This window comes from Electrona antarctica, assembly GCF_951216825.1.
Source record: "Electrona antarctica genome assembly, contig: scaffold_1116, whole genome shotgun sequence".
NCBI lineage: Eukaryota > Metazoa > Chordata > Actinopteri > Myctophiformes > Myctophidae > Electrona > Electrona antarctica.
In genome coordinates this window covers 9,416-21,240 of record NW_027637473.1, presented here as the reverse complement: position 1 = coordinate 21,240, position 11,825 = coordinate 9,416, and the positions used below count along the sequence as shown (strand labels likewise).

Sequence of the window (11,825 nt, the reverse complement as noted above, 5' to 3'; positions counted from 1 at the left end):
TCAAGTTCATAAATAAGAAACAGTTCTATCACCAAATCAAGCAACAAAGTACAATTTGTGATGCTCATCATGTCTGCAGAGTTAAGTCTTAAAAAGACAAAAGAGTGGCTGCACACACTGATAGCCAAAGAGCCGATTATTTATTAGGATGCAGAGTAAAAAACAACGTTTCGGCAGTACAACTTCCTTCTTCAGGGTAGCTCATCATGTCTGAATCACAAATGTGTGCTTTTTATATGGAGTGGCACATTCGGTCTGAGAAAGTGTTGCAACATTTACCATTTTCAATGCTGCACCATCATAACATTTTTACAAGGCTGCACATGTCTACTGGTTTGAAATCCCATGGACCTTAATTCCTTTATGCTGAAGTATGTTTCCTGAGTGGTAATGAGGTGTCACACTGTATTCCTACCAGTAACGTGAACAACAGGTGCCTCGCCACTACACAGAGTGTGTTCTCATGAGCCTACAACACAACCACTAATGACCTGAGAGAACTCTCTGATCTCTCGCTCAATTCCTCTGTAGAAGAACTTCCCCACTGTCTAACATGCCTGCAATGTCTTCAGGCACTTTTTATTTTTGCTTGCATTATCCTTCTCCTGCATTACACTTCCTCTTTTGTGAGCACCGTCCCCCCTTTCCCAAACATTACATCATTGACTGCTGTGTTTTTCCAGAGAAATCGTTTATTATTCTACCGTTCCAGTTTTCTTTTGCAAGGTGAGATGCCGGCGGGGTGATAGCCATCTTTCTCGCACGACTGGTAGAGGGCAGACCCTCTACAAGTCCTCCTGCATCGGCTGTGCCCTGCACCCCACAACCCGAAAATAAATGAATGCTATCGATTTGAAAGTTTTCTTGGTTAATTACACTTCCCTCCCTGGCAGAGATGCAATGTCATACAGGTCGGGGGACAAATACACACACAGGTGCAGGCGCGCACACACGTCTCTCTCTCTCCCTCTCTCTGTAGGGGGTAATACCGTCGGGAACGTTACGCGGTGGATAAAAGCATGACATGTGGTACAGATGTCTCTTGGGTCATCCTAAAACATCCCAGAAGGGGTGCCCAAAAAAATCTTAAACATGAAGTGAGTAATTGACTACATTGAAAATGGCCACCTACAGTTGACAGACGATGCAAAGGACACCTAAAGAATCTCATAAAAGCATTACATGTGGTGCAAATGTCAATTGGGTGATCATCCTACACAAGGGGTGCCCAAAATGTTTTAAACAGGAAGTGAGTTTTTGGCTAAATTCAAAATGACCACCTAAAGCATGTGATACAAAATAAAACTGATGGTAAATCTTTTTGAAGGGCAGGAATTAAACAATTGTGCAGTGCTTGGAATATACACCTGTGTTCTGTATAGCAAGACAACTGACGTTGAAAATGTCAATGATCTAAGGAAGGACCTGTTTGCTCAAATATGTCTCTCAATGGAAAACATTCCTCCCAAACAGGTTGCACTTCAAATTGAGCAGTTTACCAATCTGGCTTTTGATCCAGAAGTTCTATGCTGGTCCAATGCAAGCTCTACCATCTCCTGAAAAATATGGACAGATTAAAGTTGCTTATTTGTTTTATTATTATTATTTATTTTGGACACTTTTATGGACACTCTTGGCAGAGGCTGCCAAAGTTTGTAGAGAATTCCTCAAGTGTTGCTGCAAAGCTGTAGCCTGGCTAATAAGCCAGACTCAAATCACACTGTCGTGTAGGCAATTTTTTTTTTGCCAACGGCTGATTCGGTCTGGCTTATAGCCAGGCTAGCAAAGCTGAGCCCCTCTGTTTGAGAAAGTGTAGGTGCCGGGATGCTGGGTTACCTTGCACAGCATTATGTGCTGTAATTGTGAAATGGCACACAGTTACTAATAAATTAAGGATATGCAGAGTGCATGTGAAAATACTTTGAACTGACACACACACACACACACACACACACACACACACACACACACACACACACACACACACACACACACACACACACACACACACACACACACACACACACACACACACACACACACACACACACACACACACACACACACACACACACACACACACACACACACACACACACACACACACACACACACACACACACACACACACTACTGCAGCACTTCCCCAGAGTGCTGTCCAGAATGCTAACCTCCTACAGAGAGATGTGCTAGGGAAGGATTGGGATTTTGGGTCAGGCCACAACACTGTGGAGCCCCATGCACTGTTCCTCCAAATTAAACATTCCAGTGTTTGAAAATGCCTTTCAGTTTTTGCTTAGAAAAGATCAAATATCACCAATGACTCTGATGTGGCTGAGTGGGATTATTACAGTGCTCATAAATGCCAGAGGCCTATTAAAAATGTGTTTAATTTGTGTATGAAATTATGTATTTAAATATGAAGGATTTAAGTATGCTGATCCCTTTAGCATTTGGCACCAGTTTAAGTATTTGTAATGAACGAGTATACTTTTCGGGACCAATTCTCCACTGAGAAACTCAAACGCACTGTCAATTAAAGCACTGTAATCGCCATGTGAATCTGCAGTACATGGAGATAAGCCTGTGACTTCTGCGCTGTACTGTATGTTGTTCCTGTTGCGCAGGGACCTTCAAGCACAAGAGAAATGACTTGCTTGTCAAAATGGAACACAGGATACAGACAAAAAGCACCGGGATGACATCAGGCAATCAGCCATCCACCGAGCCTTGGTGTATCTGATGTATCCCATCTGACTGAGAGAAATGGTGGGAATGCAGTGATGTTTCCAAGTTCATCACTTGAATCATTTATGGTTGCACTTTACTGGACATGGATTTGGGTCAATATTTAATGTGACATATTTGCCCTGTGTAATAGTTTGGCTGACGTTTGACATCAGTGCACTCAACGGGAGACCTTGCAGAGAGTGGAAGGATGGCTTACACTGAGAACCTGGCATTGCAGATGGGAAGTCTTTGGATTGTTTGTCAGATACAATATTTTGCTGTGCATTTCATTGTCACTATACACCCTTAGCCCAGATTTCTGATCATGTTGTATCAACGTAACTAAAAAAAGTACAATGTAAATACACTATTTAAGTTTTATTGCATAACTAATAAAACTAGAGTATATTCAACAATGTTGTACTAAGACTTGTATAGTAATGTGATGGGTAAACAAGTTTTAGTTCAAATACTTAAAAAATGTTTGGTTCAAATTTAAAATAACTTAACATGTACAAGTTATAGCCTGCAATGCATTGTGGGAAGGAGAAGGAGAAGGAGGGAAAACTGGCTTGCAGTTCTCCATTAGCACAGTCACTGGTTAGAGAACAATACACAGCAACATTTATTTTTGTTTAAGAGATTTGTCGTCTTTAGCATCGATTGTGTTTAAATTAACGCACGCAGGGACGCTTGCGACCAGCGGTGCACTGCACACGTTATCTCCGTCGCCGGCTTGGAAGAAGTCTGTTTACACCACCGCTGTTTGCAACCATTTCAACGTGCATGCGGTGCGGGTGGTTGGACAACACAAGTCAACAGTTATTTTTGTTTTAGTTACTTTATATTTGTTCGTGAAGCTTTCTATCGCCCGCGGAGGTGCTTGGGGCCCGGCGGTGCACGTTATAGCAGGCTTGGAATCATTCCACGTTTGTTAAGCCAACATTTCGACGTGCATGCGGTGAGTAGCCTATTCATTATGCAATCACTTTAAAAATCGGAGCATTACATGGAACTACATTTGGCTTAACCTCGCGTCACCAAACCTTCCACCTACATTTTGGCTAAATCAAATAATATACACATCGGGCGAGGCAATATGTAAACGTGTCGGGAGCATTTATTGCATGCGATTAATTTGAATTAATTTGAACCCCCTTGTTTGTTTTGTGTTGTGTTGCAGGTCACTGAGTCTGAGATGATTTGGAATTGTAAGTATTGCCCTTTTAACTGTGACAAGAGAACACAGCTTTTAAAGCATTATAGACTAAAACATGGAGGCTTTTCAAGAACCGAGCCATTACCTTGCTTGTATCAGGATTGTTTGTGTACATTTAGATCATTCAATGCACTTCAAGTGCATTTATCCCGGCTTCACACCAAACCAGATAAGCAACCATCATGTGTAGATGTACCAGTTAAGTTTTCCTGCCTGTCATGTGATTTTTCTGAGTCTTGTTCTGAGACAGAATACTTTTCTCACCTGTATAATATACACTTAAAAGTAAATCATAAAGTCAGGTGCCCTTATAAAGACTGTGACTATGAATGCAGTGTCTGCAGCACTTTCAAAGCACACAAAAGTCGAAATCACAGAGAACAGAACTGGAAGATGTTCAATTCAGACATAATTGGTAATATTAATATTAACAATGACAGTGGTGCTGAACAAGAACTGTCAATTGACGATGATATTGATATGGAGGTGTTTGAAGAGGTGACTGCAGACTCCGAGGCTAGTGAGAATGAACTTTGTGGTTTAACAAACCAGCTTGAGCACAATTTAGCATCACTTCTGTTAAAGTTGCATGCGGTTCTAAACATACCAGAGAGTTCTGTGCAAGAAATAATAGAACAACTTTGTGAAATCAACAAACTGTCAGAGCCACTTCTGCATAACAGAGTGAAGGCTATATTGAAGAGATGTTATGCAGACATTGATGAAACCATTGTGAGGGAGATTACTAGTGCTGTGTCCGAAAGTAACATGATGACACTTTGTGCTAAAGATGGACCCCTAGGAACTACTAAAAAGAGAGCAGCCTATGTACGCAGAGAGTTTCCACTGGTAAACCCGATAGAATATGTTGTGAAAAAGGGTGTAAAACCACTTGCATATGTCCCCATTGTTCCCATGCTCCAGCAGTTGCTTAATAGAAGTGACGTGTTGGACAAAGCCATGTCAGAAAAAGCACAAGTGCAAGGGGAATACAGATCATATGAAGATGGGCAGTACTTTAAGGAAAATGCTCTTCTTACAACAGATGAGTTCACAATTGCTCTTGGCTTGTATTGTGATGATTATGAGGTAGTAAATCCTTTAGGGACATCAAGGCTGAAACATAAGATGTGTGCAGTATACTGGGTCATTCTGAACATACCTGCAAAATATAGGTCAACCCTCGACTCAATCCAGCTTGCTCTACTGTGTAATACAACCACAGTCAAAGAGTGTGGTGGTTATGATAAAGTTCTGCAACCTCTTATCTTTGATCTAAAGTTATTGGAGCAGGACGGTGTTTACTTGGAGAAACTAGGTGCAAGTGTCAAAGCCACAGTCTTATTTGTTGCCGCTGATAATCTTGGTGCCCACTCTCTTGCAGGATTCTTTGAGAGCTTCAGTGTTGATAAATTCTGCAGATTCTGTTCGGCAAGCAGTCGTGACGCTCAACAACAAACGGTACGTGATGGATTCTTTCAACTCAGAGACAAAGAGTCCCATGATAGGCAGGTGCAGATGGTGAGAGAGGACCCAACATTGAAACGGAGTTATGGTGTGAAAAGGGCGTGTCCATTAACTGAAAATCTTGAGCACTTTCATGTGGTCACTGGTTACCCTCCTGACATTTTACACGACCTCTTTGAAGGCATTGTTCCAGCCGAGTTATCCCTGTGTCTTACAGACCTGATACACAAGGGGTATTTCACACTAGAATTGTTAAATAAGGAAATCAGGTGCTTTAATTACACATTTACTGACAAAACAGACAAACCTCAGATAATTGCAAAGGGATTTTCCACCAAAGGGACTATTGGCGGAAATGGCCATGAGAATTGGTGTCTAATAAGGCTCCTTCCACTTTTTATTGGTCACTGTGTCCCTGAGGGTGACGACACTTGGGAAATTCTCATGCTTCTCAAAGACATTGTTGAGCTGTCTGTGACACCAAGGCATACTGAAGAGACAGTTGATTTCCTGGACAGTAAGATAACAGAGCACAGACAGCTGCTGCAGTCAACGTTTCCTGATTTCCGATTAAAGCCAAAGCATCACTATGTGGAACATTACCCTCAACTTATAAGGAAATTTGGCCCCCTGTCTGATGTGTGGACGTTTCGTTTCGAAGGGAAACACAAATTTTTCAAAAGGGCAATTCGCAATTCTCAAAACTTCAAAAATGTTGCCATGACACTTGCTACAAAGCACCAGAAAGCAGCCAGTTACCATCTTGACTGTGACTCATATTTCAGACCATCAGTTGAGATGACTAAAGTTACCCCAATTTTGCTGGCCCTTTTCCCTGAGAATGTTCAGAGAGTAATTGCTCAAAACATTACAACTCCTGGTTCAGCTCTTGGTGTGTCATCTGTCTGTGTAGATGGAGTCAAGTATGATCCAGATATGATCGTCTCTACTGGCTCATGCTCGGGTCTCCCTGAATTTGTCCAGATTGAAAACATTGTTGCAGCTAACACAGACATTATGTTTGTCTGCCAAAAAATGACAGCATCGTACTCTGAGCATTTAAGATCTTACCAACTTGACCACAGTCATCTGCCCTGTGTGGTGAGAGTGTCAGAGTTGAATGATGTTTTCCCATTATCTGCATACATGGTGCAAGAACAACTTACGGTAACACTGAAACGATTTGTTATTTGCTGAATCATCTTTTTCATGTCAAGGATGTATTTGACTGCGGACTGTACAAATTTGTGTACATTTATTTTGTAAATGATTGATATGTTACAAGCCAATCTAGAAGCTCAGTGACACATAGTTTAACCTCTTTCTATTTAGGATATTCAAAAGTAGCAGATCTACCAGCTCACTGAGTGTGCTGTTATATTAAATGTTTTGTTGGACCCCCAGACCCCACTTTGAGAAACCCTGTTTTTTTGCAAGTGTCAAAGCCAGTCTTATTTGTTGCCGCTGATAATCTTGGTGCCCACTCTCTTGCAGGATTCTTTGAGAGCTTCAGTGTTGATAAATTCTGCAGATTCTGTTCGGCAAGCAGTCGTGACGCTCAACAACAAACGGTACGTGATGGATTCTTTCAACTCAGAGACAAAGAGTCCCATGATAGGCAGGTGCAGATGGTGAGAGAGGACCCAACATTGAAACGGAGTTATGGTGTGAAAAGGGCGTGTCCATTAACTGAAAATCTTGAGCACTTTCATGTGGTCACTGGTTACCCTCCTGACATTTTACACGACCTCTTTGTGTACATTTATTTTGTAAATGATTCATATGTTACAAGCCAATCTAGAAGCTCAGTGACACATAGTTTAACCTCTTTCTATTTAGGATATTCAAAAGTAGCAGATCTACCAGCTCACTGAGTGTGCTGTTATATTAAATGTTTTGTTGGACCCCCAGACCCCACTTTGAGAAACCCTGTTTTTTTGCAAGTGTCAAAGCCAGTCTTATTTGTTGCCGCTGATAATCTTGGTGCCCACTCTCTTGCAGGATTCTTTGAGAGCTTCAGTGTTGATAAATTCTGCAGATTCTGTTCGGCAAGCAGTCGTGACGCTCAACAACAAACTGTACGTGATGGATTCTTTCAACTCAGAGACAAAGAGTCCCATGATAGGCAGGTGCAGATGGTGAGAGAGGACCCAACATTGAAACGGAGTTATGGTGTGAAAAGGGCGTGTCCATTAACTGAAAATCTTGAGCACTTTCATGTGGTCACTGGTTACCCTCCTGACATTTTACACGACCTCTTTGTGTACATTTATTTTGTAAATGATTCATATGTTACAAGCCAATCTAGAAGCTCAGTGACACATAGTTTAACCTCTTTCTATTTAGGATATTCAAAAGTAGCAGATCTACCAGCTCACTGAGTGTGCTGTTATATTAAATGTTTTGTTGGACCCCCAGACCCCACTTTGAGGTTTTTTTTCCCCCTGCAGATGGCTGTACAAGATAATTTAACCATGAGGGTATATCTCTCGGCGGGAGATATACGAAAGCTGACCATGACACCACGACCTGACACAGTTGAAGATTTAATTGGCTGGCTCGAAGGCATTCTCCAATTAAACAACAACTTCTCCTTACAATATGATGATCCTGATTGGGGACTGTGTAACCTTTATGATATCAAAGAGCTCCCAGAGAAGCCAACCATCCATGTCATCCCTATGCTTGTGTTGGAAACGATACCAACTACCAGTGCAGAACCTGTCTTCCAACCAACCACTGCAGAAGGTAATTCCACTGACACAGACAGCCAGGCAGACACCGATATCCTGTCCAACACCTCTCTTAGAAGTTTGCCATGGCCAGAGGTATTTAAGGTTCCCCATTTTGGTACTGATGTTGAGTATAGACTCAATGAAGGTAACCTGAAGTACATGGTGGATCAAACCTACATCACAGTGACTAAAGAGCTGAAACATAAAATCCTGCATAAACTGGCTGAGACCATTTATGAGTTTGATCCATACCCTGGCGCAAAAGATCGTGAGATCGTTGCAAAAGCCTTACTAGAAAAACACCCATGTCTTGGAAGGTGTAGCTTGATGTCATGGAAGAAAAGTCTGGAATTTAAGTTTGGAAATTACAGAGGAGACATGGTACGGATAGGTCGACTTGAAGTCTGTGTCAATGGTGGTAAACGTGCAAGAGGCGGTGGAGATGAGCGTGAACCTCCCAACAAAGGCATCAAGAAGGCAAGGAAAGGGGAGCTCAATTTCCTGCCTCACTATGAAGAGAAGAATGACCCCAAAATGGAAGAAGCTCGTCAGGCTCTATCCAATGAAATGCTGAAGAAACACCCACATGGATCCCTCATTAAGAAACAGATGGACATCACATTTGCTTTTAGAAGAAAAGAAATCGTCAATAAGAAGCCTGATGTCAGCGTGGTGTTGGAGCGATGGCCAGCACTCTTCACAGAAAGCCAGGTAATTTTTGAATATTTACATTGTGTTCAAAATGCATTTATGCATGGCACAAAATACATTTCTGTTAAGTATTGTTAACAGTAAATATCGTAGCTGAGGGTCATATTTTTATCCATGGGCCATGTTTTATGTTTCAGGTTTGGTGCGAGTTCCACAGGGTGGTAGGGACAAATCTCAGAGACCACTTCTTCGGAGCGCTGGACCAGCTGTCCTCGAGGCTGATGGACCTCTTCAGGATGAAGAAAGGTGTCGCTGGAAAACATCTGACTGAGCTTTTACTTCAGACCAAGGTGAGTTGTCAACACGAGTGTACTTCCTCTCTTCCCTCGATCTCTGCTTTCCTTTTTCGTTTTAAAACTTCAAACTTCTCATGTAATCTATTCTCATATCTCTATCCATATGATATGATGATTATCATTTCCACTTCTGTATATTCATGTCACCTTAAAATTATGGCCATATTGTCACCTTAAAATAAATAATTCATTTTATGAGGAAAATCATAGTTTTGCCTAAGTCAGCTCATGCCACTGTCAACCTCTGGTAAACAGTTTAAATCCTAATTGAAAGGGATATTCTGTTCCTTCCATTTTAATATAATAGCCTAGATATAATGGCATCAGAGTGTGACATTTAGTCGCATTGGTCTTGTGACTTAGGTTTGATTGATTGATTGAAAATTGTATTAACAGTTTGCAGAATTACAGTACATTTCAAGCACAAACTCAATACAAAGGCTGTTAACTGTGAGTGGACGACCCAATTAAGCATTACACTTGTTTACAACAGGGTCCACCATGTTCAGTTCATCAAAACATTTAGAGACGTACAAATAGACACTTCTATATAGACAAAGAACAGTACAGGAATTCATCATAATGGAGGTAAAAAAGGAAAAGAAACATATACAGTGAGGGGAAAAGGGGGGGGGGGGGGAGGTGGGGGGGTTTCAGATTTTACGGGGGCCAGTTTCGAATTGCAGCCATCCGTAGGTGCCCTTTGAAGGAGTCAAGGGATTCGCATGTCTTAATGACTGTTGGTAGGGCGTTCCACATTTTGGTGGCATAGGAGCGAAAATAATTTAGTCCCTTGTTTGTGCAGAATCTGGGTTGAACATGGTTCGTTGCACTCCCTCTGGTGTTGTGGGTGTGGACTTCGTTAACATTAAGGAAGTATCTACACAGGTACATCTTGGTGGAGTATTGAATCTTGTGGACCAGACCCATCGCAAGATGCTGTACTCTGTCGCCGACCCTAAGCCATGCCAGTCTGTCAAAGTGGGCAGGGGTGAGGTGGGTTCGGGGGGTGAGGCCAGGTAGGAGCCTGACCAGTTTGTTTTGGGAGGTCTGGAGCCTAGTTTTAAGGGCCTTTGAGGTGCTGTGGTACCAGGAGGTGCATGCATAGTCAAAGAAGCCTTGTACAAGGGCTCCTGTTAAGGTCTTCAAGGTGTTTTGTCCCCCAAAAAAGCCTATTTCTGTAGTAAGACTACACAAACGATTTGCTCAGGTTTATTGCCTCAAGTCATTTCATTCTCATGTTACATAACTGTTATTTTTGGTCGATAGTCATATCTTTTATAAACCTTTTGGGTGAAGTTTGGATCAGTTTTCTTTGTTTTTTGAAAATCTTGTCTGTCTCCCTGACCACTGCCTGCCTGCCTGCCATGCCTGCCCGCCCTGCCTGCCCTGTCTATTGACTACCTTCCCTGCCCGCCCTGCCTACTGCCTGCCCTGCCTACCGACTGCCTGCCCTGCCTACTGACTGCCTGCCCGCCTGCCTTCCAGACTACAGAGCCAACAGCTGTGAGAACTCTTTGTCTTCGCGGACTGCCAATCATCTTGGGGGACGATCCGGCTGTCTTCTTCAAGTCTTGCTCCGTAAGTAACATAATTTGTTGTAAATGATGCAGGTGTAGTTATTTTTTGAACAGAAGAAAAATATCAGATTATTTTGGATGCCAAGTTGTAGAACCATATTTCTCATTTCAGGAAAAAAGTGCATTTATTATCAGTATTATAGTCATTTTAGTAATTAATGTGCTGTTTATGTTGTGCAATTCTTTAGATCTATATTTTCACAGCATTATATATTTGCACAACATGATCTAATGGTATGGTTGTGTCCTGTCCTTGTTCTGTGTTTGTTAGGATGTAAATGAATCTTCTCAATACAACGAGATGCCAGTGGGAATCCTCTACAACAATTCGGAAAGTCCTCAGCTCAGCCCATCCAAAGTGGGGATTATCTTGGAAGGGAGTGTGGCGATGGAGGTGGCCGACGTGCCTCAGGCCGTCTGTGTTCTTTTCGGTCTGATTTATGCCCTGCACCTGGACTACCCAAAGTGCATGAAACATACCTGCCACTTCATTCAACAGGTAATGCTCAATGTGGGTAGAGGTGCGCTGCCACACAAGGTTCAAACTTTGAAGGATCAGCTGGAACTCTAAAACATGTCTGTACTGACACGCACGCACACACACACACACACACACACACACACACACACTACATAACAAAACAATCAGGAAGACGCACGCACGCACACACACACACACACACACACACACACACACACACACACTACATAACAAAACAATCAGGAAGAAACACTCCATATTTAAATTTTCCTTGTGAAATGAATGCCCTTTGTCGTACCAGATTGTACACACACATTGTAACAGCTGATCTGTGAGTTTTTTTTTTTTTTTGTAAAAGTAGTGAACGTGGTTAAGTGTGTCTGCTGCTACTACTTTAGAACGGGTTTTCTTTTACACTTCCTGAAAAGTATCTTGCTCAGAGTTCAGGTCCCACTGTATCTGTGAAAGTAGAAGTTGAGGACAACTACAGATGTGCCACTTCAGGCTTTCCTCTACAACCCCTATAAGTGTTATTCAGAGATCAGCTCCAATAGTTTATAAGCACTTTATCTTTAGCCTTAAAGTGTTATTCAGGGATCAGCTTGA

The 11,825-nt window shown here is 42.0% G+C and overlaps 1 protein-coding gene across 1 annotated transcript; it reads left to right on the top strand.

Moving 5' to 3' along the window:
• The first annotated feature begins 3,480 nt into the window (after nt 1–3,480).
• On the top strand, nt 3,481–11,328 carry LOC306918903 (uncharacterized protein). Its single transcript, XM_079531748.1, has 8 exons — nt 3,481–3,691; nt 3,914–3,941; nt 5,334–5,410; nt 6,911–6,987; nt 7,867–8,862; nt 9,000–9,152; nt 10,647–10,739; nt 11,010–11,328. Exons 5-8 carry the CDS (start codon nt 7,867–7,869, stop codon nt 11,307–11,309), a joined length of 1,542 nt encoding a protein of 513 aa, XP_079387874.1. The 5' UTR covers nt 3,481–3,691; nt 3,914–3,941; nt 5,334–5,410; nt 6,911–6,987; the 3' UTR covers nt 11,310–11,328.
• The last annotated feature ends 497 nt before the right edge of the window (nt 11,329–11,825 follow it).